The sequence below is a fragment of the Uranotaenia lowii genome, chromosome 1, assembly GCF_029784155.1.
Source record: "Uranotaenia lowii strain MFRU-FL chromosome 1, ASM2978415v1, whole genome shotgun sequence".
Taxonomy (NCBI): Eukaryota; Metazoa; Arthropoda; class Insecta; order Diptera; family Culicidae; genus Uranotaenia; species Uranotaenia lowii.
In genome coordinates, this window is record NC_073691.1 from 200,281,524 (window position 1) to 200,308,532 (window position 27,009).

At 40.7% G+C, this 27,009-nt stretch overlaps 2 protein-coding genes across 5 annotated transcripts; one reads left to right on the plus strand and one right to left on the minus strand.

The window, feature by feature from the left end:
• The first annotated feature begins 1,132 nt into the window (after nt 1-1,132).
• LOC129743729 (dipeptidase 2-like) lies at nt 1,133-4,391 on the plus strand. The gene is made up of 4 exons (XM_055735857.1): nt 1,133-2,154; nt 2,740-2,915; nt 2,993-3,242; nt 3,315-4,391. Exons 1-4 carry the CDS (start codon nt 1,345-1,347, stop codon nt 3,408-3,410), a joined length of 1,332 nt encoding a protein of 443 aa, XP_055591832.1. The 5' UTR covers nt 1,133-1,344; the 3' UTR covers nt 3,411-4,391.
• Nucleotides 4,392-4,672: 281 nt separating this feature from the next.
• On the minus strand, nt 4,673-26,660 carry LOC129743707 (baculoviral IAP repeat-containing protein 6-like). 4 transcript variants are annotated; one of them, XM_055735841.1, is made up of 23 exons: nt 26,443-26,660; nt 22,665-23,129; nt 22,288-22,598; nt 19,268-21,693; nt 18,973-19,199; nt 18,690-18,911; nt 18,218-18,460; nt 17,613-18,048; nt 15,759-17,545; nt 14,069-15,698; nt 13,325-14,000; nt 13,011-13,254; nt 9,455-12,937; nt 9,216-9,382; nt 8,469-9,152; nt 8,178-8,405; nt 7,939-8,113; nt 7,696-7,876; nt 7,384-7,625; nt 6,871-7,325; nt 6,605-6,793; nt 5,901-6,526; nt 4,673-5,696 (listed from the first exon to the last, which is right to left on the minus strand). In XM_055735841.1, coding segments are annotated over exons 2-23 (14,853 nt in total). In that variant the 5' UTR covers nt 22,885-23,129; nt 26,443-26,660; the 3' UTR covers nt 4,673-5,695. The 4 variants fall into 4 exon arrangements, with proteins under 4 accessions (XP_055591816.1, XP_055591806.1, XP_055591797.1 ...); XM_055735831.1 differs by having other exon boundaries at nt 4,673-6,526; nt 22,665-23,125; XM_055735822.1 differs by having other exon boundaries at nt 4,673-6,526.
• Nucleotides 26,661-27,009: the final 349 nt, after the last annotated feature.

A 27,009-nucleotide genomic window follows, 5' to 3' on the forward strand; every position in this document is an offset into this window, starting at 1 on the left:
CAACAGACGGGGGTCCTCCTGAAGCAGCTTTTTCATCTCGATGAAGATCGGATGTTCCTGCAGGAGGGCCAGCCGCTTCTCGGACGATGGAATGTAACGCCTCGCCATGTTACCATCCGATTCGATGACTTTCTGCTGCTTCTAGATTGCTCTTGAAAGAAAAAAGTGTTGAATAAGCATAAATTTGTCATAAGTAATGCAAAATAAATGTTACTCACCGCTACCGACAAAGCTGGCACCGTCGTTTATAGGTCCAACTTCTTCCAGCTTTGCTTACCAGCCCGGAGCTCAGCCGGAAGATTTTGTTTCGATTCTATGAATTATATTTGCAAAAATCAAGGCGAAATCTTTGTCTAAGCAATATCTTGGTGATTGGCAAAACTTCGTGTTTTACAAAAAATCAGAGCACCTGGCATCCCAGCCAGCCAGCAGCCAGCCGAACAGCCAGCTGTCAAATTTCGGCTCCTCCTCCGCATCCAACCCTCGTCTACTTTTTGCCAAAGTGAGACCACCATATCTAGAGGCATCATGGTTTCATCAAAATTCAGGACAATGCACGAAAAAAATAAGGAATTTTCAGGACACCTCTAGATTCATGCATTGCTATTGCATAAATTAAGGCGTTTACAGCATCTGTATTTCGCCTTTATTTACGCAATCTAAGCAGAGCTTCTTGTGATTTCCATACTCAGAAAAACACTATTTCAATAGCGAAAACCACAAGTAGCTCTCGTTAGATTGCATAAATAAAGGCGGAATAAACACCTTGATTTATGCAATAGTAGTAGCACTAACTGCAAACGAAAAGACGCTTTCAAAAATTCGACTATTCTGCTGAAATAATACTAAATTTTCAAACAAAAACTGCCGCGTACAAATATTTATTTGATACATCAACTGACCAAACCCTTACATTAATATGTCACCACACGACCGTTACAAAGTGGATAGCCACATATGAGCGCAAGACAGCTAGGTTATTATTCAAACATCGAACATTATCCACGGAGCACCTCGCTCGATGGTATTTTCTTTTTGATTTGTTTAAAGCCCCTCGGTACAAGGAGTTTTTCACATGGGTGTCCTTATGCTACAGTTACCACAATGCATATATGCGCATGTCCGTAAATCCTGGAATCAATTTGAGGTTTGTCTGTCATTAGAAGAAAATATGATACATTAAACGTTCGATTGTTTATACGCCTTTCGTGATTCGAGAATATTTTCTTGGTAAATTGGTGTTCAAATATCGCCAGAAAGACGGACTCCAACGAGGCTGCATCCGAGGAAATCGGATCGATACCACAGCCCCAGATCCGTTACGAATATCAGCGGATCGCAAAGATGAATCCGATGCCAAACCATCACACCGACTTCATGGAACTAGGGACAATCCATCAGCATCAGTCGGGCTGCAAACAGCACTGCTTCGTGTTTACCGAGATCGCGGACATCGACCTGCCCCCAGAGATTACTAAATATCCCGAAAAGATCAAGAACGGTAGTATCCATTCATACAAGAAGGAAAATATATCACCCCCACCTCCGAAGCTTCCAACCAATAGGCGATCCCGTAAAATCATCGCTATTGTTTCGGCTCTGCTAGTTTGTATTGGTCTGGCAGCTGGAATACCCTTGGCTTTACAACTAAGATCGTCCTCCTTATTGGAGGCTCGGTTAGCATTCATACGCCGTTTACTTGCCGAATCTCCCCTTGTGGAAGGTTACTGGGCGCCTCAATTGGGCGTCAATTTCAGCAAAAGTTATGCCGAGGTGAGGAACAGCATGGTTGGCGCACTGTTGTGGCCAATATCCGTACCATGCGCTGCTCAGTACCTGGACGCAGTGCAGCTAACTCTTGAAGGAATCGATGATGCTCGACGGATGGTGAAGAAGAATTCGGATATGATGATCGTTGAAAACGCTGACGAGATGGAGCAAGCCCATAACGATGGAAAGCTGGCAGTCCTGTTCGGGCTAGAGGGGGGTCATATGCTAGGTTCTAGTTTAGCCGTGCTACGATCGATGTATTCCCTTGGCACACGGTTCGTTTCGCTGACCGGAATCGGCTGTACCACTCCATGGGCAAGTGCTTCCATTAGGACGGACTTCTTCGACGAAAATCTACCGACAACGTTGACTAATTTCGGCGAGGTGAGTAATGATCTAAGCTTCGATCCTCCGCTGTTTGTTACTAGATGGCGTCTGTGTGTGACCGCCATATTTTATCAACGGTCAATCAATCGTGTCAATCGTGCTATAAAAGCATGTATATGTTCATAAAAAATAAAACCGTGTTTAAGAAAACCGTATTCGATCGAAGCGTATAGACTGATTGACCACTTAGCCATTAAAAACTTTACATTTTTGTAAGTCATACCGCTTTGATGAGAAACCGATGCTGATTGTATAGTATACGATTAACCTTCGTGAAGACTGTTTCCGTGACACAAACTTCCATATGTTCACTTAAGAAAAATAGTATCTATGATTTTAAACCAATTTAATAGCAATGTCGAATGATCATTGTCAATGAGCAGTTCCACACGTGACTTTGCTCACCGACGCCATCTATGAACAAATAGCGGACCTAATCAGCTAAAGAGTGTCGGTTATTTGGAATGAAAGCAGTTTTCAGAAGCATGCTTTTTGTTCTTGAACTCGTCAACATGAGCAGGCTCTTTCCGATTTTCTCGCCTTTTCACGGTTTTTAAATGTTTTTATATCAATTTACAATAGGTCGTTATCCACGAGATGAATCGCCTGGGCATGCTGGTGGAAATCTCTCGTCTTTCGGAACCGGCCATGATGGTGGCTCTGAATGTAGCAAAGGCTCCCTTGCTGCTTTCTAATGCACTGCCAACATCAATGGCTTGCAACGGTTCTACAGCCGCTGTACCAGACCATATCTTAAGGTAAGCATTCGTTCTGTTATATAAAGGACCTACCTACTTTAAGAATTTCGTTTTTTATAACTAACATATCTATACAGTGCGGTTTCTCAAAACGGCGGTGTGTTGATGCTCAACGTGGAACGTTGCGGAGAGAAGGCGATGCCGCTGAAGGATGCAATCACTGCAATCAACTATGTGCGAGCCATTGCCGGAGTGGACCACGTCGGGTTGAGTGGATCACCCAAAAACTACCCGCTATTGCTTGCCGAGTTGGCTCGTGATCGACTGTGGGGTTCGGTGGCGATTAAGAAACTCGTTGGCGGTAACATTGTACGCGTTTTGCGCGAGGTAAGATTCTGATTAGTTTTATGTGGATTCCTTCATTTGATTAAGATGTTTTTATATTATTTCATTGTCAAGGTGGAAGTCAGCAAAAATCGGCTGCCTCTGTCCGAGGATTGGATCCCATTAGAGGCCATCGAAGGGAACGCTTATTGCCGTTATCCAGAGACGTAAACTAAATAATCGCAACACCTAAAATTTGTTAGTTGCAGATCTACTATTATCAAATTTACAATCAAAGAGCATTAAAACTTCTTCAGCTCCAGCACACATTTATCACTGATTGTAGTCAGGGCATTTAAGTTAATTTTATAATCAAAATTTTGAACTTCGTCGACCATGAAAAAAAAAATGGTAAAATAGATAATTTCTTAATGTTTGAATGCCCAAGATTCGAGGTACTTCTATCGATGCATTTATTATAAATAATTTTCTGTGAGATTACTCTAATATCAGATAAAGTTTATTTAATGGATGTACCTACTATTAATGTGCTAAAAACGAGTAATTAAATGTGTCATATCATCATTCAAATAATTAGGATGAGATTATAGTGGACTTGTTCCAACTGAAATCTAGCTCTATTACCTTCCAGAAAACATTTAATAAACAATACTGACACTTTGAAAAGCAAATACAGCAAAATTGTCAATAGATTTGGCTTTGTAGACATTCAAACATCAACAAATCAAACATTTTCTTAAAGTTTCTTAGGTATTACATACAATAACCATGCATTAAAAAGTGATAAGGACTTGGAAATGATCATTGTTTGATCTTGTGAATGAAACTTTATAAACATATTTTAAGTGTAATCGGGTGGTTTATCTATTGGTTAAAAATGATTAATTTTCGATCAGCTTACTCACAAATTTCTTTTTTTTTTTTGTTACAACTAACGAACTTCCCTTTAATTATCATTGTTCTACAACGCACATATAATGTTCTCCAACATACTTGAGGATTTCTACGAGTTTTTTTTTCTATTATCCCATCCACCACCTTTCTTCAGAAAGTTTCTTGTCCGATAAGAATAATATAAATACTAACTACCTATGTTTCAATTCTGCAGGAATAATTGTTTTTACTAAGAAATGTTTCAAAGCAGAGGAAAGATTGTTTTTCATTTGCAAAAATATATTCGGTAGTTGAAATGCTGATGTCTGGAAAATATTCATTCAAAACATCTTCGAAATTACTTTTGCCATTCATTCATTTTAAACATCACTGAATGTTTCAACAACGTCAAGGACCAATGAATCAGTGTAAAGTGTTCTGTTTGATTATAAAAATTATTGCATTGAAAAAAAAAGGTTTTAGTTATTATGCTAAGCGCGATACCCGCGTTTGAGCGTGTTAATATTGCCTAAACCCAACTATACTTTGCCCCTCTGGATGCTTTTCGGTATGCGCTAGAAACAGTTGAAACGATAAACTTCATTAATTTAATTTATTAATATGTGTTACTAGTACAATGTATAATATCCATGTAAGATGTTTTTATTTGTATAATTTCCGGTTGCAAATTTCATAGTTTCCTCATCAATCGGCACATTTGTGGCCAAAATATGCAGCGTCCAAATTAAATCATAAAACACCACCTTCTATTCACCGTCAATCAAAGACTATATAAACACATTAAAACTGCATCACAAGAACTGAAACATTCAAGCGATTTCGCTCTGTTTTCAAGAGTCTTTGACTTTGACTGGATAGTACAGAATAATCGACTTTTTTATATTAAACTAATAGGAAGGCTCATTAGAAAAAAAAATTCAAAGCGTTTCTGATTTGCTTATTTAAAAAAGGGAAATGAAAAAACATTAACATAAGAATTTAAAAAAAAACTATTTCAAAAGTTTGAATTGGAAAAAATAAGCTAAACATCAAACTGAAAGTTTATTATAATTTGATGGTGGTGTTAAAAATAATCTTATTTTCTCTTTAACCGTTTTAAGAACCCTACTCAGTACGTTTTGCTTCTCGTGTTTTTATAAATTAAAACTTGCGCCCATTCTATTATACACCGATCAAAAACATTTTTTCCTTTGAAGCGCATTCCCTTCCTTTCAAATAAATATTAAATAAACAAGGCATTTTCGTTTTTCCTTTCATTTTCGCTTCTACTAGTATGGCTCATCAACTATTTTGCATTACGCAAATACACTTGGAAATTTAGCTCTCCGTTTGATATTGTTGCTTTTGTTCTATGATCAATTAAGCTTAGCTTGGTATTATTTCTCTTGTATATATTGAGTCCTGTTTTTAGGTTTTTTTTTATTAAGGATTTCTTAATTGTTTATGTCTGGTTTCATATTGTTCAGCTGGACAAATATGTTCGATTTTATCCCTTTTCACTGTCTTTGATTTCAAATTAAAGGGTAGAACAAGCGTTGTAGTGTGTGACTGTTTCTTTACAGAGATAAATTGACTGAAGGCTCCAATTGCGTGGTTTTGTATCTGTGAAAAATCGTTCGAAAGTATGTCTTATTTAAAAATGTGTTTCGTTTGCCAGCAAACAGATGGCACTTTTTACAAATTAGGACATGAGAGTTGCACAAATTTGATTGGCAGTTTTCGGTTGGGATGTTACGCACACACATACACGCATATTGAAGACACCAATAGAAGAGACAAAAATAGAGATTTGGACAAAACACTTACCACACCATCGACAGAACAATCTCCTCGGGTGACAAGTCGCCGTCCCCTTCCTGCTGTTGCAATTCATCAGGAATGCTAGTTTCCTTGCCATTACTGCTGCTGCTACTGCTACCAGCTTCTTCGTCTGGTTTGGTCACACTGCCTTCTCCCTGTGCATCATCATCATCCTGACCTACCTCGAGTTCGATGATCGAATCTGCAGCATCGTCATCATCCTCTTCCTCATCGGGAATCATATCGATCTTTCCGATAATCGCTAGCCCAGACATCACTTCGAGTGGTGGTTCAGCTGGAGGAATGTTCATACTTCCTGATTCCTGTTGAGGAGGATCATCGACTGCAGATGTTGCAGTGTTTATAGTAGAACTGCCATAAGGGGCGGCCGATGGTGTCGTAGGCGTTATCCCGGCATGAAACGGATAATCCAGTTCGTCCAATCCTTCGGGTGGAGCTAATTTAGCCAGCTCTTCTCGTAACTGCCGATACTGTCGACGTAATACCATAGCGTTGAACGAAATGGTGCGGCCGGTTCGTTCTTTCTGCAAAGGTTTACTCAACTCAGCGATCCAATCTTCGATTTGTGCACAGATTTCATTCCGTTTCAGCCAGAAGTGGGTTTGGATTACCTAGGAATAGAAAAATATATAAGTAAGTATAAGTAAGTGAAAGTTTTGTATAAATGCATTTTACTGCAGATCACTAACCTCTTTGAAACATGGGCATGGATTTTTCAACTGCTCCAGCATGGCATAGCGCACACAAGCCTGATAAATGTTGCTATTATACTCTCGGGAGCTGTGCGTCCCATTTGGCGTCCCCCTGCTGCGCTCAAAGCCCGGTTCATTGAAGTACGGTTCCGGCACCAGAATGAGACTTTGTATAGAAACAAGCACCTGTGCAAAGTATTGAATATGATAAATGTAAATAAACATTCCTTTCAAGTACTCATGAATAATGTCGTCTTATTTACCTGTAGAAAGCTGGACGTGTGAGAATTCCATTTTTCTTCCGGCCGGCCGTGCCATGTGTTCAATACCGATAAGCAAACCTTGCCATCGTTGTACAGGTTTGGATTGAAGCGAACTGTGTTACGACCAGTTGTTTCCAGATTAATCATCATCGGTGAGTTTGGATAGTCCGGAGGGAAGTAAACATCAAACTCGAAACAACCGTTGGCGTACGGGGTCTCAGCTGGGCCCGTTATTAATACTTTCATTATATCTAACCTATCGGTATCACAGCGTACAAAAACGGAACTACTATAGGAGAGCGGAAGGCTCGTGGACAGGGTTACAGTTTCTTGGGCCAAACGTTTAACACGGCCAGGGTGACCTCGGTCTCCCGCCATCCGAACGTTGGTCTCGAAATGGTGAGAAATGGTAAACCGATAGCCATTTTCTGTTTCGGCGATCATTTCAAACGTGTCTGTTAAGATATAAATAGATTTTATTCCTGTTATTCCATTAGAATAGACATTACTTACCGAATTGAAGGGCCTTCATTAGCTCCATATATTTGTCTTCCACAGACTTTGCCAATGGTCGGGAAACAGACTCTTTTTGTTCGTCCTCAGCATCGGAAGCATCCAAATTGGTGGCACTCTGCACAAGAAGTGACGTTTCCTGAATGTCGGGAATTAATAGTGCCAATCCTTCATCATCGCCATCATCTAGACTCACAGTGATTTTTTGCGTTTGTCCTTTAAGGTTGGACTTTTTATTGACCCTATGGAATAATAACAATATGTTAAATTTGCTTAGAATCAACGAACTTATATTGAATTAATGCTACTTACTTCAAACGGCTTGCGTATGTGTCGACGCATGCCTTCATGTTGGATAGCAAAACTGCTATTGATATTTTACCCTCGTTGTCCTTGTTCACTAATAAGGACATTAGCTGCGTCGAAAGCGATATAGCTCTTAACAGTTGTAGAATCGCCCGATACAGGGGAATGTGTCTTGTGATATCCAAAACTGAAAGGTTTGGGAACCAATAAATGAAACAAACAAGATAAAATCACCAAAAAGATACCAACCAGAATCGTTCCTAAGGTACGAACTTAAGGCCGGAATGAGACAAGATTGTTGCAAAAGATCCAAAAATATTGGAGGTAATTCCGGTAGTGTTTCACTACATTCTCGATAGCTTGGTTCATCAATGTCCATGTTGGTAGGCAATTTATCTCCTGGATTGATATAACTCGAGAGAACCTGGGAAAATTAAAAGGAAAATATGAATACTTTTTGTGAGCGAACATTTACGTTCTATACGAACCTGCAATAGCACAGTAACATGCTCTTCTTCGCTTTTTTGACGCAACAGAGCTTGTTCAATATTCCAAGACCGTTGTGTTGATCCTGTACCAAAACCGGTGCCTTTGGCCCAGTACATGTGGCTTTTGTCGTCTGAATTAAGCTGTTCCTCCCCGCCATTGGCCGTTGATGGGACTGCTGCAGGTGCATTAGTGCTATTAGTTGGTTTACTGTTGGCTGTGGCTTGGATCTTTAATTTATGACATCGAAATTATTAGTATAAAACAAAAACACGAAAATAAGTCAAACATACATTATCCGATGAATTGGAACCACTGGATCCACTGCCGTTGTGATGGGTGAATATACTCAAACAATTCAACACCAAATGAATGGCACCTACTTCAATAACCATACGCCTCAACAGCACTCCATCATCGGTGGTCAACGGTGAACTATCCAACAGCTGCCTAAATACCTCGAACGGCAAGGTCGGCAATGAAGATGACAGCGCTAAACTGTATATTTCGTTTCCTTCACCATCCCCAGTGACGCCCAGTATTAGTCGTAACAGACATTGCGCGCGAACTTTATCCCGCAATAGTACTTCTGAGTAGGCTGGCAGTTTTAGAAACAGCGCAAAGGCCGTCAAGGAGTGTTGGGGAACCGCTGATATGGCTTGTGCTTTGGGAGAGGACTCGGCCGAAATATCGTCTAAATCTTCGTAAATTTCCTCGTTTTGTTCAACTTTCACCCATTCGCCGCCAGGAGGAATATTTTTATCCTTGTCCCCAAACTGCTGATGAGCTTTTGGTGTTTCTGGGTAAACCGTAGGCAAATAATGGGCCAGCAATGAAAGACCCCCGCGGCTGGAGAAAATTTGAAGCGGTGATGGAAGCGGAATAAAATCTGCTGCCTTCAGAATTGGCGAAGATGACGACGATCCACTGCTGCTTTCACAGATCAGATCTAAATCTGTTTTGCCTTTTGTTTCGATCTTTAAAAAAAAAGTTTAAGAATATAAGCCCCTAAGGAATAAAAAATATTTCTGATAACATACCAAATTCATACTAATGCAAGGTGTAGACAACGACACATTGGTCGATTTAAGCATGGCCAGTATCTGCGATATCGTGGTGTCACTTGTGATCATTCCATTTGGCACTGCAGTGTGTGTAAGCGTCACACCCTCAGGAGCTGTTAGCTTCGGATCGTCAATCTTCATTTCTGAAAACGATGAAAACATTAAAAAAAATGCTTAAATAAACAAGAACCTAGTTGGAGAACATCAAAACTTACTAAACATGGACAGGATATCCTTCTGTTTCATGGTGGTTGCTTGATTTTTTGCCTCTTTTAGACGCTTATCTTTAGCGGTTACACCAGCAGCTACACTGAGGAATTCCATGCCCAACCCCATTTCCCAAAGCTCTTTCCGAGAGTCACTGTTGCCCGTGGCTGAACCAATCAAACCACCAACGTTCGACGTAGCTCCAGTCAGAATTTCACCAACGCGACTATCGGAGGGAAAGTTCGGTACTAGCTGGTTGTACACAGTCGCACATTGATCAAGAATTTCTTGACATTTGGCATTGGTACTTAGATAAAACAGTAGAAAATGGGCATTGGGGCGTTTTGATGGATGGTTGCTTACCGTGTAGGTATTTTGATCTTTGTTGTGAAGTGGAAGATCACTTCTAACTGTAACAAGTATTTTTTCGCTTTCCAGCAGGATTTGCAAGACTAATCTGCGCGTAAAACCTGATATGCAAGATTTGTTGCCATTAGTAACACGATTGTTTGCCTGTGTGCCACCGGTTGTAATGGTGCTCAATCCATTTGTGTCCGATTTACGTATAACTGAGATGAGGTTTACCGTTAAAACTTCTTGATTTTTAGGGTGGCAGGCCGTTACTTTAGAGAGGAATTTAATAAGACATTCTTCCAAATCTAGACAAGCTTGGGGAGTAACCTCCGGAGCTAGAATTGCCAGTTTATTATTACATAGGAGCAACAGCAACGGTTCCCAGAAAATGGAACCTTCAAAACAACCTAACCAATCGCGCATAAGACCTTCGGAACAAACATCGGTGAAAAAGTTCAATATTTCCGTAACCTTTTGAATGTTCACCATAGGATAGGATGTCTCCTTTGAACAGTTTCCTGAATATTTATGGTGTTCCTTATCAGCGTCTGTTAGACAGGAAGTTTCAGAGTTATTTTGTGGGATTTCACTATACCCTGCAGTTGCTGTTTGTTCTTCCTCAAGTGTTTCGCGATTATCGTTGTCTACCGATGGTTCGTTACTACTCGATTTTTCTCGATCAAGTTGATTGATACTAACCAACGCCCAGTGACAGAACTCTAAAACAACTGAAGTAAGCAGATTAGGCAGTCCAGAATCTATTAACTGTTGCATTGCAAGCGGAGATTGGCAAGCTAACGATATAGTGGCTAGGTGTGATTTTGACAAGTTCATTTTGGAAACGTCTTCGATTACCAAATGACTATACCATTCTGCCGAATCGGATTCTTCTTGCTTTACGTCATCAGTGGTGCACTCTCCGTCTTTTCTATCGTCAGAAATCGAAGCAGTGAGATCAGTGGACAAATTCGGAACAAGAACTCCCATCCGCTTCAGCAGCATCGTGAAGAGCTCAGGTCTTATACAGCAAATAGAACAAAGGACGGCATCGATGGCTTTTTTAAGAGGTTCATCATGTTCTAGCTCTTGATTCCAATCATAAAGTGTTTCAAACAGTTCTTTACTGATCATGTTGTACAGATTAGGAATCAATTCGATAGCATGTGCTTGCCAAAGGATCGAAGCTAGGCATTTGATGAATCCACTATATGGGTTTGTTGCATGCATAACAAAGTGATTTGATTGATTTTTTCTGTAGGTGTCATGCAATTGTTGCACCCAGCCAAGTAACGCCTCTAATCGGTCTTGAGTGAAATCGTTTTGGGTAGTGCACAAGTGATACAAAAGATCGGATATGGAATCGTTACTCAGTTGGAACATTTGTGGAATGCTTTCCTTGAGTAGAATGTTGATCAATTTCAGACCCAGATCGCGGTTGTGAAGTCCCAGTTTCAGGAGAACCGTTTCCAAATTCTGCAGAGCGAAATTGGGGCTGTAAGGAGCAATATTTAATAGTGAGCAACATGCTTCAAGAAAGCCGGGGACTTCTGTTGCAGCATCGATGACACGATTAGTCAACTGCTGATCCGCTGCATAGATTACGACGCTGAAACACTGTGCTAAGATCCGAAGCCAACCGAGGCTTGTTCGAGCTACCTTGTCATCATCATTTTGGTACTCATTCAGGGAGTCATTAGGTGGTTTTATTCCGGAAGCAGAAGCATTACTAGTACTTGGACCAGCAATATTGCTACCTGTAGCCCAACTTGGACCTCCTGTATTGTAGTTGACATCGCTGAATGTTGTAGTTCCGAGAACGGATATCTGAGTCAATCCAATGTTACTAGCATCTCGTGGCCGATATAAGCGAATGATAACGCTGGTGGCAATTTCCGGTTGTGCGAATTTCAATCGAATACAAGTCATTCCGACGGTGGAAATAGGTTGTGTAATCGGAATCGGACCTAGATTGCTGTCTCGAGTGATTTCAATCGCTACGGCGGATGGACATGAAGCCAGCGTCGACAGATGCGGTTGTAACTGGACTTCTTTCAACAATACTGCTGTAGGAAGAGTGATGGTCAAGTCTACGTGGGATTCATTTGGATAAAAAAGATAACTCCAAGCAGGATTTCGAGCACGACGATGCGAAGCAATGGGTGCTTGAATCAGTACATCAGCTGGTTGTGCGGTTTGGTTTTCAGAAGATATTGTACAATACGGTGCAAAGTTGATCAGGCCATCTTCATTGCGAGTGCTGGACGAGGAACTCTTTTTGGACGAACTTGATAATGTTGTCTGCAAATTGGATGATTTGGACAGTCTCTGCATGATCATAGAAACCAGACTAGGCTGAGTGTTGATGAGCGTTCGGTTACTGCGTACGAGACTTTCACAAAGCACTTTGATACCTCCCATATCAGCGAAAATGGCTACCGAAGCAGATGTTTCCAAAACTTTCAAAATGAACCATAAGAAAGGTTCTGAAAGTTGAAGTTTAGGCATGGCATGGCGCATACTGGCGGTATAGTTAATGTAATCGAACAAAGGTTTAACTACCAAAATATTTTGCGTAGCCGTCCGACTTAGATAGAGCAGCAATTGAAAAACGGCATCGGCCACCGTTTGCGGTTCACTCAGTGTGTTGTTTTTAGAATCACTCAGGGCGGAAGAACTCATTGATGATGCCACTAACATGGCAAAGGACGAATTGGAGCAGTGAGACAAGGAACTCAGCAGTCGAATCATTGTAGGACTATGTTGCAACACAGTATCTGCAAAGCACGGTGTTTTCGGTCTCGGTTCTATGTTCTGTTGCTCGGCTTTTATTTCATCCGTTTGACTTTCATTCGAAGTGTTCAGATCGTTAAAAGATGCAGAATTGTCATAGGCAGTAGCGTTATCTTCGCCTGTTCGAGGGTTCTTTGTATTAACCAATATGGAGGCCAATTTTAACAGATCGATCAATAGCGTGTTGTCCGTAACTGTTTTGCATTGACGGGAGTTTTCTGAACCAAGAACTGTCGCAAATAGGCTACCAAATCTGGTGCCAAACATGTTGTTCGAATTACTGGTTTCCGATGCTCGGATACAGTATAATTTGTCCACATTAACAATGTTGTTGTACACAAGGCATGCTAGAAAACAAAATTTTATATGAATAAGTATAAATTCAAAGGTTTTAAATAGGTATTTAAAACAAATACTTACAGACACACTCTATGATGCTCATTGCCACACCGAGGTCGCTTTTGTCATATGAAAAGTAAAGTAACTCTTTGATCAGCTGACTTTGAGCATCGATAGGTCCCTGTTGATTAGAGATGGCTCCGCCGAACTGAACTAAATGCAGTATGACCTTCAAAAGGATTTCCTTCAGCTTGTCTTTAACGTTACACTTCAGCTCAAGCCAAACGAACAGTTCCAAAACTAGTTTACATACAGTTGGTCCAGCCTGTGGAAAAAAAATTTTGTTGTGTTATTCATATTTTGGCATGAGTGAGAAAATAGATCAATGAGCTTACATATCTGTTACTATCCAGAGATGAGATCGACTGATCAACTCCTGAAAAGAAACGTAACAGCATTTTTTCGAAATTGTCGTCATTCACAATCAGATTTCCCATCTTCCGGAAGTGATTATCGCTTGAAGTCGAGTTGGCATCCATATAGTCCGCCTCAAAATGCGGTTTGCAGGCAAGGATCAGACATTGAAAACCGAGACACCATGCTCGTAGTTTGATATTCGAATGTGTTGCCAGGGCTTTCAATAGCCCGTGCACTGCTCGATCACCGAAGGGAATCTTCGGGAACGAATAAGCATTGAGGCCTGGAGCGTTGCTACCCGGAACTTGTTCGAGGGTTTCCCCATTCAATGTTAACCATAATTGCAGGATTTTTTCTAAATTGAGCCAGGAATCAATCAGATGTAAATCACCGAGAATATTATCGAACACTTCTGTTAGCATGATGTTGGTCTCTAGTCCTTGTTGATATTCCACACCGGACCATGGTTCAACGATGGATTCTGGCCAGACAGCTAAATCTTCTTGGTTGGCGTTCATAGCATCCGTTATGGCTACGTGTGGGAGGATAGCGATGAGATTGAAAGTACTTTTCAAGGCTAATCTTTTCAAAATTATTTCAACGTTTGTATCTAGTCCAATCTCTAGCCGAGCATCCATTGCCGATGAAACGGTTCTGAAAAAGGAAAAAATTGGAATACGAATATTTGCCTGTTTAAAACATAGATAGTTAACAACTCTTACTTATAAAGGAACATTAGTCCGTCGCGGCCATTAGTATTGCTGCCATACTTTTTAAGGGCTCGCTTTTCTCGTTCTAGCATATCATCCAGAATAAGAAGTTCCTCCATGTCGGCATCGTCACATTCCATTAATGAAGGCAGTTGATTTTTGACGGCGTCTGCGTAGCTGATTTCCTTGGACACAGGTATGCTGTTATGCATAACAACAGGTTTGAATGCCGTTTCCGGAACTGGTGGCAGACGAATTGGTGGAGGAAGCTCGGACGAAGAACCACTAGATGTTCCAGCACCTCCAGCTGCTTCGTCACCTGAAGAATTTCCGGAATCGTTGTCTTCATCTTTGAAATTTTTGTCTGCTTCCAATATATCCTGCAATAAACAAGTGATGGCATGTACCGCCCAGGGTTGTTGTTGATTTTCCCACACTGCTATTCGAACCAGTTGCAGCAACTGGTTTGTGGTGATTATTTTTGAGAGTTGAACAACAGGTCGACATGCCAGCACAAGCCGAGCAATGATTTTGCACGTTATCAAAAATAGGTCCATATTACAGGTGAAATCCATATTCAAAATTAATCCGATTAGTCCTCGAATAACGACAATTATGTTTCCGATTTTCAGAGATTTTAGTCCCTTATCGAATGCTGTTTCGTTTGACTCACTAGAGCTACTGTCTGATCCATTGTCTTTATCGTTTCCATAATTTGGAGGTGCTCGTGGGCTGCCATCGTTAGCTGGTGCTCGAATAGCTGGCTTATTCTTTGTAATTTCGTTGATGTAAACCCCAAACGATTGTTTTACACTGTTTTGCAATTTTTTCAACTGATTTTCATGTTGCTTAAGAGCCATTTCCAGTTTACTCGCCGGTGTTTGCAACGAATCAGTATTCATCATGTACATTTTCTCTGCGACTATATTGCTACTGATCCCACTACTTCCAACACCTCCACTAAGCGGAGTAGTGTAATGTTTATTTGGAAGGAATCGCTTCTTGAACGTTCGAGTCAATGTGCGCAAGCTACCATTACCCATATTTAACCGCGACTTGGCCATATCCGTTTCACCAGACATGAAATCCCACCTCATGTTGCTCGGATCTTTTTTGCCGTCGTTAACTCCTTCGTCAAGACACACTGACAGGAACAGTAAAATCCATCCAATTAGATTTAAGTCGGTGTTGCACCAGATGTTGGATCTGTTTGTGTGATTTGCCGATATAGGTGCCAGGAGGGTAGCCAAAGCTTTCAAAATACCATCAATCACAATCGACCGACAGCTGCCCATAGAAATGCTTTTTCGTCCCAAATAAGTGAGAAGGAAGAATACACGATCTTGGGGAAAGATGCGACTGTTTTGCGAAGAGTATAATTTCAAAAACTTTTCTGCTAGAAATTCACCCCACCACGGTTTGAAACAACACATTCGCACCAGAATGGAACATGTAGCTAGCTGGATATGGGTATCCCCATTGATGACCAATGTATCGAAAAGAAGATTACAAGTATCTTGGTCAAAGTGAGAGTAGATGTTAGCGACGTTTTGGCCTCCATAGGTCGTGATCAAGTGCAACAGAGTCTCAATAAGGCATTCACTCAGAACGCGAAGCTTGTCGGTGTATATTGAAGAAAGATCTAGAAACGGAAAAAAAATCTGTTGCTGGATATTACATAAATTAAAATTCTTCTACTCACCTCTGGGAAGTTCTGCATCCGGTTGACATTGTTTCGGTTGTTCGGGGGCATCAAGTGGTGCACGAATACGATCGATCACACGTTTTATTACATTTAGTTGATGCTGGAATGCCATACATTCCTCATATACAGCATACACCTTGTGATTCTCCTGGAAGGCAGCCGAGACAGATGGATTAGCGGAACCGGCATGATCTCCACCACTTTCTTTTATGCGATTCAGGAATGCTTGCATATGGGAAATATTCGATGCTTCACTATTTAGGTACGGTTGCAGCATATCGATTAATTTACTATTGGACAAGCAATACCGGCAGTGAACGTCTTCGTAAAGAGCTTTGAGAATTTTGACTTGAGCTGGCAGATTACTTTTTTTATTTTTCAAATATTTCATCACCGGGTCGGCGTACCCTTCGTGATCTAGGATCACAATGTGACCATAAAACGACCCCATTGGCATACGACATCTGGTAGCAGACATGCCGTAACGTCCCGTGATAGTTATTTTCAGGTATCGGCAAATTGGTGGGGGTTGTAGATCACTAAGAACCAATGTACGTGAGCCGATATCTAAGGATACTACCAACCGAACGCTGTCTGCTTCTTCCTCAAAGCACCATATATCAATGAAAAGCGAAGCTAGATCAGAGCATGCAGGAATGATCAAATCAGTCAACATGATAGGTGCCCCGAAATCAAGAGTTATGTATCGCATAGCACCGGAATGCATCCGTTCTACAACAATCATCTGTTTCGGTGGTGTGCTTAGTAACTTATGCCACGGTAAACCATTTGCATTTTCTTCGGCATTGCTGTCTTCGAAAAATTCTTGGATCTTATTGTTCAAAGCAATCGAGGCCTGTGATTTATCATCGATTATCGAGGCTGCTTCGTTAGTGTTACCTCCGACAAATACAATCCTTGGCTCATTCGATGGACCCCAACTTTCAATTTCGTTGAAGTGTTCATTTTGAGCATCAAGATCCTCTGCTTTTTTGGCCTCGTTCACATCATCTTTCAGTTTATGTTTTTTCAACGCAGAATAAAATATTTTATCTACAAGTATATTCTTAACGTTGTTCATCATGTCGTCGTCTAAGTTTTCTTTTTCTTCTAGCTTTATGTGGTTCTGCACTGTTTCCATATTGTTTTGAACAGTGTTTTCCATAAGAAAATCGTCTATTATATTTGTTGATTGAATGTTATTTGAATCAATGTTTTCCAGGCGCGTTGCATCCGATGTCGAACTGCATACATAATGTAATGGTTCAACCTCCAGTAAGCCCTTGAAATGATTTCCAATGCCTCGTCGCCGCAGTTGTAATGGAAGAAATTTCAATTCTGACCCATCCGTAACACATACCGAGCGCAAATCGATAGATGAGTGCTGATTTGCCGCAGCAGAATTGGCCACCGAGCCGGTTTTTCCAATCGAAGAACAGGAGAACGACAAATTTGGGTTTCGCATACCGGATGACGGTTGCGATTCGAAAATTTCTGCATCGAAAGGTGATCCATACAGTCCGAACCGAGTGCGCAAAAGTGCTGCATATGGACTAGCTCGTTTGTTCATTTCGATTGCAACATCCTTCAGTAGTGAGATACAGTGCTCGGAAATGGGACTGTGAGAATCGCTTGTCGAGGTTCCAGAAATAAGCAACGTGAACCACCTTAGGGCTCCTGCATGTTGAGAATCGACTATTTCCGGTAGACATGTAACGATGGCCTGCTTCAAAGTCTTCTCGAATTGATTGCAACCGTCTTTATCTATCATGTTTTGAGCACCCCTAGCGAAATAAAAGAAAATGATGTTTAATAACATTCCACACAAACTGGCTTTGCATTACTACTTACTCTAAAGCAACGCTCACAAACTTGACACACTTGTGAGCTATGCTACGATTTCCCAGAACTATACAGTGACGCACTATTTCTACTAAATGCTTCTCTACTAATTGTATACACTCAGATTGCTGAACGTTGATGTCACTGGAAGCTAGATCTTTGATTTCCCCGGAAAGAATTTTCTTTCCGAAAGGATTCTTTGGGTATCGATATCGCATCATCCGAATGGTTACAATCCAAATGAGGATATCGAAAACAATGTTCTGCTGTAACTGAACAGCTTCGTCTTCTTCCGGATTAGCATAGTTGTACAAGATTTTCAATAAGTTGTTCAACAGCAAATTTGATTCCAACATTGCCAGCCGTTGGGCACGCTCGTTTTCGATTTTGTACACTTGTCGAGTTGAACGAACCGTGATGGATATCTCGTTCAGCCAGTCGCATCCTGGTTGGGTTAGAAAAAGCATCAAGAAACTATTTTAATTTATCGTTTTTGGGAAATCCAGTACTGTTAGGCTACGCAGGTTATAGTGAGATGTGATGGATTAGATTAATTGTTAACCCGATCAACAAACAACAACGAAAATGTAGCAAATACACCCTGGTGACATTACCTATATAAAAGTCATTTTTTTGCGACTTGTTGGTATTAACGGAGGTGCTGCTGGGATCGGACGGCAAAGTTGGTGACGAACCCATGCCATTGTTGCCTCCTTTATTATCCTTCCCAACTATAGCAGGTCCTGCAGTCGTCGAAGAAGAACCACCAAGTGATGCGCTGTCAGATTTGCCACGAGCCATACTGTGCACGAATGAAGTCAACAATATGCTAGTTATACCCTTCTTGCGCACCGGAACTAGCAATCACGTGATAGCGGAAATATAGAAGGGTTGGGGTGGATTAGATATTGCTACTCCAAAGCTATGAAGGGTTATTTGTGTGGTGACATGTAAGTGAATGCCTTTGTTCATAAGCAATGATGTACATAATGCATTCATGAGTTTTTTTTTAGTAAACACGCACACCTATTATGGTCGAGGGAAGCTTTCTAACTGAAAGAACCTTTTTTTCTTACTGATATTTACCTCTAGTTTTGGCCTGTCCATCCTTAGAAAAGTCTGTCATAGTTTTGATGTGAAGCAGATAGTTTCTCCCTTTGGATTTCAGTAGCTTCGGACTGGTTAGCGTCACGGAACCTGCTTGTTCACTAAGATCCATACAGGAAGCAAGTTCGATAGGTCCCACCAAAATCTCCGCATTTCGTGCGTTGAGGTATTCTTCGCTCAATACTGGATTCTCGATTGAATCTATGAAAAAAATTGAATTAATTCCTTATCATTACCAGGTAAGGGCACAATTTCAACATACTTTTCCCATCCGTTGAACCAATATTGAAGTTGATAGATTCATCGACCCTGTTGATGGATTGTGATTTTCGACGAGAGCACAAACCGGTAGATTTTTGTTTCAGCAAGGTCACCTGGATGGCTGGTGCGTTAGTACACGGTTGATAGAGCGAGAATTTGAAATCGATATGGCCGAGTGAGGTGCATTTCGGCAGACTCAGTTCGATCAGATGTTCGTCCAGAGTTGTACTGTTGAGATAAAATAATGAAATCATGGAATTATATGTAAGTAACGAAAAAATAATTCCAATACTTACGTGCCATTATGTAGCCTCCACGTTTTGGTCAAATGGGTATCATCGCCCGGTCGCAAATGTTGAGGATGGCGACGCTGTTTTTGTGCTTGCTCCAGCTCACTCCAACAACCTGGCACTTCAGCTGTGTAAGGCGTCAACATTTCGTTGAATAGTGTCAACGAGTACAATATTTTCAAAGTGTTCATCGACATATCCGACTTGAATGCTAGCAGTACGTCACAGTAGTTGTGATCTCCGGCGAATGTTGGATTTGCGTTGGTGGACCCAGAAGGTGGTTGAGCCGGTGAAGATGAAGTAGACGGTGTAGCGTCATACTTAAGAAGGCTTGGCATGGTTGAAGGTTTATCCATGATCAATTTACCACTATTCTCGATCACACAACTAACATCATCATCACGTTCATCACTTGAATCTGCATCCAAATCGTAGAAGGAATAGAAATGCAAACATCCTTTGGCCGTACAACCGCAAAGTCGTTCCAGACTTTTGCAATAAGTTGCAGATACGAAACGGTCATCAGCGACACCAACTTCAGAAATAACGGTCAGCGTTTTAATCGACACGATTCGGAGTTTTCCATCTTCGCAGGTCATTACGAACACACCATTTTCGGTATCGTTACCGCCAAAAATTCTACCGCTGCTGTCGCATTTCGGTAACATGATGATCTCGACCGGAGTTTCATCATCTGTTAAAAATTTCACCAATGGTTCATCGCACTTTACCAGTCCATCCTCGTAGAGATAGTAAAGATAGAGAATTGTTTTCCACTCATTTTCTTCAATTTCTTCCAGAATTTCACCGGTAGCTTTTTCGTTTTCGGTTTGCTCATCGTTTTCATTTTTACCCATCACATCAATCTCAGTTCTAGTTACCTTGGTTTTTATTTTGTTCAAACGAACAACCACCAGCAGATGTCGATTATCGCTAGACGGAATGATTTCTCCGATTTTATAGTTTTCTGGCGAATTGCAGTAGAACGGTGGCAGCTCGATGTATTGCAGCGGAATGCAACTGATTTCACATTTGTTGGTAGTCGCCAAACTGGTAGCAGTGGATAAGGCAGTCGTAACATCAGCATCACTGCCGGCTGAAGCTCCGGTTGAACTCACGCTCTCCGCTAGTGAAGGTTTGGTTGAAACCACTTGATTATTGCTGTCTGTAAGCTTGATCGTTCCCCCTCCAATACCACCAATACTAATGGGAAGCTGCTTGCCCAAGGACAAAAATTCTTCGCCGGAACTGCCAGTCGAGGAAGCAGATGCTTCGATCAATTTGTTTAGTGTATCGTCTAGCTTAGCAAACTGTTGCGTTAGGTGAGCCTCGTCCTTTTTTATATCAATATCGATCAATTTGTCTATCGATTCTAGCAATTGAGAATCGGTATTATCCGAAAGGAATTTGATAAAGTCGTCCTCATACTTCTCGTCGATTGTGCTGAGGGAGGATTTTTTCGCCGGAGGAATATTGTTGCTGCTGGGTGATACCAGGAGTGTTGACAGGCGTTGTTTAGACTTTGAATTGGCTGTCGGGCTGTCCTGCTCACAGTTGATTGGATTTTCAATATTGTAGACAATGAAGAGAAGCGTAGTTTCTTTGTCACTAGAAATTGTTTCTGGTTCCGTACTCAGCACACGAATACCACAAACAATTTTGGTTCCGAGCATTTTCGGCTTCAAAGATAGTGTAGCCGTTTTTGGTTTGTTGACCGCGAATAAAGATTTGTTGTAATGCGTGGCAAGAGCAGTTAGTTCTATCTCATGCACATTAGTATCCATACTGAGAGTTGTTGTAGCTAGAATATCCGGATGTAGCTTGATTTTGAAATCATGAACCTTCACTAACTGTCGCTCCAAGTTCCAAATAGTGACATCGGCGGACGAATTCCCGGTACAAAGTACATTTCCTTGCTCTCCGGCAGACACTATTGTGAAGCCTGGAGTTGCAATCGCCGGACTCGAGGCGTATGTCACTGATAAAGGAACGTTCTGAGTGAAATCACCTTTCACGAAAGGGCACTCGGGTGAGTGTCGCTCGTGCTCACTCCATGGTTCGTCCGTTTTCTCCCAACAAACCAAGCAAACGTTACATGTAAAGCACATCGCCCGGTCACCGTTTCCGTTGTCCCCCGGGAAATGATAAAAACCTGCTTGAGCCATCTGATCCGGCAGGACCCATTTGTAGTCCATGTGGGGCCACGCCTCAAATGTTTGCCTCCGAACTGCCTCCGAGAACATGTGGAAGCGGTTGAGTGCGGTAGGTTCCGTCACACGAGCCCCCTCCAGCAAATCGGTCAAACGTTCATTGATGGCTGATGCAATGGCCAGTGCAGGAATGTGTCGATCGAGGCGCTTCAGCTGCATAACCATTCCTCCGGCTACCATCCGTAGCGAAGAATGGGGCAACTCGAGACAGATGGTTTCCCACTGAAAATGACAAACAATATTTCAACTATAGTTGACTACCGTGCGGGACCGGCTACGCATTTTTGATCGTATGAATATCTAATTTTACAAAGTTTCAGTCTGCCTCTTTTTAAAATCGCACTAAAGATGGATTTTTAACAGCATAAAGAACGTTTAGAACACCTTAAATGCGCGGCCATTAGGTCTTGCACGGAAGTAGTATCTTGTTTTTTTTTCGATGATTTTTATGAGGCAAAATTTTATCATCGCGGAGGAGGTTTTTATATTCATTATGTAAAGTGTAAAGTCAATATGCCAATAATAGCAAACAAATGACAGTCTTTGAGCTCTTTGAGGGGCTAAGCTATGTTTTTACGATGTGCAATAATGTGCTGTGTAACAGAAAAGTAATAGCCTTTGTGGGGTTGAGTTTTACTTTTATGATGTGCTGTGTAATGTAACGTACTAATATGGCCATTGTGTTTAATAGTAAACTGAGGCTGATTAAACAAACACTTTTATAAATAAGTTTAAACCGTTATAAAATTAACGGGAGCAACCGAAACAAATATTTTAACTTTGAAATCCATCATTTTGTGATAACGCTGTACTTACCTTTTGCGCCTTTATTCCACGCTTAACGAATTGCTGGGCCTCGGAAATCTTGTGGTTCAGCTCGAAGGTCACGTCGGTCGTGTTTTCCAGACCGTTCTGTTCTAGGTTCTGTAGGCATTGAAAAAACAACACCGCCTCTGACAGGGGCAACTCAATGCGAATAGGATCATCGGCCTGGCTGATCGGTGCCTGCAGGATGGTGTCCAGAAGTAGCACCCCATTGTAGTCGCCCCTCATCGAAATGTTCTTACCATTCCAAAATAGGATCTTATCTTGATCCGGCAAGTATCGGCATTGCGGTGGAAGTGTTTCTGATGAAAAGAATTTAAAAATTTTGAATTGCCGAAAAAGTACATGATGCAATCTGTCTCGCTTACCGGAAACTGCATAGCTCTGCAAAATAACGCCGGAGTTGACATCTAGAACTTTCAAAGCGGAGCTACGTGTGAACACCAGGATCACATTAAGGAGCGGGTGGTAAACGATACGATCGGCTTCGACATCTACGTTCAGGTAGCCGTCTTCCTTGAGCCACTGGTCTTCACTGTTGTTGCTTCCGATACCACCGACGATTGCTCCTCCGCCACCGGAGGCCATCACCACCTCACAACACGCACTATTGTAATTCGGGCAGGGTTTTTCGGTGTATCCGGTTCAACTATACAATTGATTTGCCACTTAGAGGAAGATTTGCCTTCACCACAAACCAATTTGCGCAACTTAAAAATAGTTGGAAATTCAAAACACAACCTTAGCTCATAAATACACAAAATACTATCCGAGACTTGCTTCCTCAAGCCTACATAGACGTGATTTTCGACTGTTCAAGCTCACACCACTTCCTTATTGGCCCGAAAAAACAAATCGATTGGTGCGTAGATGATAAGTCACAGCCGAGCCATGATGAGTATTGTCGTAACATGAAAAGGGAAGAATGAAAATTTGAAATTAGTAAATTCACACTATTACCTTCTTTGCTGTCTAATGGCGAATGGCGAGCAAAATTTTTCTTGTGGCTTTTTTCTTTATTTTACCACTTTATGGATCTACTGCCAGTGACGGAAAATATTATCTTCCGTAAATTGGTAGAATTTAATACAAAAATTAGCTCATGAATGTTATGACAAAAATATAAGTCGTACTATTTCCACCATCAGTAGAAAACTCAAAATTTGCCTCGATTCGATGAGTAGGCAGCAGCAGTTGTAATTGTTGGCAGTTGCTAAGAAAAAGCTTTTTGCTCGAGTGTCGCAGTATTTTTTGGCTTTATTATAATATAATAATGGAGTCTTCTAAAGCACACGCAATATAACAAGCAAGGCTGTTAAGTCACTAATTGTGATACAGGTAAAAAATAAATAAATAATTGAATAGAAAATTAAATGTAAGCGGCAAAAATTTCATGTTTTATTTTTGGCATTTAGCATTTGAGCTATTTTGAAAACTGGCAACAAGGTCATGTTTAATCGCGGAATATATGTACCATCTATATATATAAAAATGAATTTCTGTCTGTCTGTCTGTCTGTCTGTCTGTCTGTCTGTCTGTCTGTCTGTCTGTTCCCTATAGACTCGGAAACTACTGAACCGATTTGCGTGAAACTTGGCAGGTGGGGGTATTGGAGGCAGGGGAAGGTTCCTATTGTGGTTTGAGACCCCTCCCTCTCTCATTAAGGGAGGGAGGGGCCTCCCAAACAAAAGACAATTTTTTGCATAACTCGAGAACCCATCAAGCAAATGGTATCATATTTGGCATGGGGTGGTATTTGGGTACGAGGAATATTTTTATGAATATTTGGTACCCCTCCCTCCTTTCTGTGGCGTGATAGGAAGGGGAGAGGGGGGCTACCTTACAATTTTTCATTTAACTCGAGAACTAATCAAGTTATTGGATCCAAATTTGGCATGGGAAGGTATTTGGATACGAAAAATATTTCAATGATTATTTGAGACCCCTCCCTCTTTCCAGTTGAAAGGGGGGGGGGCTCTTTCATATTTTTTTATATAGTTCAAAAACTAACAAAGCAAATGGAACCAAATTTGGCATGGGAGGGTATTTGGACACGAAAAATATTTCTATGATTATTTGAGACCCCTCCCTCTTTCCAGTAGGGAGATATAAAGGGGGAGGGGCCTCTTCTATAGTTTTCAACATAACTTAGAAAGTAATTAAGCAAATGGAACCAAACTTGGCATGGGCGGGTATTTGGGAACGTGACATGTTCTAATGATTGTTTGAGACCCCTTCCTTCTTACAGCGGGGAGGAAGGAAAGAGGGAGGGGAGTTTCATACAATTTTTACAGCATAACTCAAGAACTACAACAGCAAATGGAACCAAATTTGGCATGAAACGATATTTGGGTACGAGAAATGCTTCTATGAATATTTGGTATCCCTCACTCTTTCGAAGAGGTGGATGAAAAGGGGGAGGCGAGGTCTCCCTTACAATTTTCAGTATAACTGGAGAGCTGATCAAGCAAATTGAACCACATTTGACATGTGAGTATATTTGGATACGAGCAATGTTTCTATTATAAATTGAAGCCGTACCTTTCAAGCGGTAAGATATAAAGGAAGAAGGGGGGGTTTCCATTTTTTTTTTGCATAACTCGAGAATTAATCGAGCAAATGAAACCAAATTTCATCATAATCATCAAAAAGTATTTGAGTACGAAAAATACTTTTATGAATATTAAGTTATCACCCCTCTATTGAAAGAAGAGAACGGAAAGGGGGATGGTACTCCCTTTCAAGTTTATACATAACTCAAAAATTTACTACTTAAATAAAACCAAATTTGGCATGGCATGGAATATAGGAAGGGAAGAGGGAAGCTTACATTTAACTTTTATTTTACAAAATCCGAGAAATGGACAATACTTAACATGGAAAATCATTTTGGTATGATTCTATGATTATTTGACACATCATCCTCCTTTCAGTGAGAAGGTACATGGGAGGAGGGAGGTGAGCCCAATACAATTTTGTTAGCATATGTTCTCAATTTATGCTTACGAAGCCAACAAATGGAAACAAATATGGCATGGAAAGGAATTTGGTTACGAGATATGTTTCTACGATTGTTATAGACTCTTACGATTTACAGTGTAGAGAGGGGAAGAAAAGAAGGAGCTCCATATAAATTTTGTTGTAAAGCTTAAATACTTATCAACCAATGGAACTATATTTGATGTAAGAGGATTTTTGGGAACGAAAAAAATGTTTATTAAAGATTACAATCTCCATTCAGCAGGGGGTGAAGGGAAGGACAGGGAGGGGGGGGGGGGGGGTGCTCTCTAATCAGTTTTTTAGCATAAATCCAGAACATATCAAGCTAAAACAACCATACTTTATAAGTTAGATTATTTACGAACGATTAATTTGAGACCCTTCTTTTTTAGGGCGAAACTTAAGGAAACAGATGAAAATTATCAGATCTTTAAAACAAATTTATAAATAAAGATTCAGAATATAAGTTATGGTTTGTGTTGCAATTTGAAACTCCAGCTGAAGCTCTCATTTTATAGTGGTTGTTTATTAATTTCGTCATAATTTGATTTAAAATAATACCAAAAACAATAAAAATTTGAATGATTTCTGAAAATATCATTTGACTCTGAAAGGTGTAGCAAAGCACACCGGGTCAGCTAGTATAAAATAATAAAGCCTCGATACCAGACTTACATTGATTTAAATCAAAATCTGTAAACACGTTTTTCCTCCTAAACAAATTATGAAGCATAGTGCAATAAACACAAATAAATTTGTTTAAAACAAAATTTAATCTTGAGTGAAATTGTGCTCTTAAAAATTGGCTTTGCCTCTAGCTTTTCTGAAAATTTTCCGTATAGGTTCAGCTATATAACTGACACTAGTCAGCTTACAAAACATCTTGAATATAAAATTCTCATTTATTGTAATTTATTGCATGAGTGTCTCAATTAAAATTTGACTGGGCATAGTTAATGCTAAAATCAAATAGGGTCGATTCAATCCGATATCTTCGTCGCAATCTCTTGCGCAACTTTTGCTTCCGCGCCGCACTCACACACACTGGCATAACTTTCGGTGAAAAAGAAAAACACTCGCAGCAAAAAGAGAGCAGCGAACGAACAAAACGACCAGCTCAACAAGAACAAGCGTAAGAAAACTTACACATTTTCCTCAACCATAAAACGTATTCGAGTTTTTCAAAACGTTTGAATCGCACTTGGGTGCGCTTCCCCCGATCGAAATCCACCTTTTTCCGGTAGTGGCGAACACCGGGCACCGATTTACGCAACGCAGGTTCACTTTGAGCGCTGAAAAATAGCGATATTTTACGTTTAAAAAATCGAACACGAATTCGCAGTCACACACAGACACTTGCGGTTTCGTTCTTTCCACTCGACTCGACTTTTTGGCAGACTTCAGACAACTTTTCAAAGAGTCGTATAAGCATGTTTGAATTGTCACTAAATGTTTTTTGTTTGAAGGAAATCTACTAAAACTTTGATAACGTTCATCGAATAAAATTTGAATAATGGATTTTTATAGTTTTTGGATAATCACATAGTCAACAAATGTGCCAATTTCAGGTCCCTAAATCTTCTGTTGGAAAATGGGTTAAAATCGACTGAAACATTATTCCAGAAATGTTGGCAACCAAAAAGTCTGTTCAATGAATTCTGGTTGAGATAGGTCGAAACAAGTAGGTGTATAGCGTGTAGAACTCCGACAGAT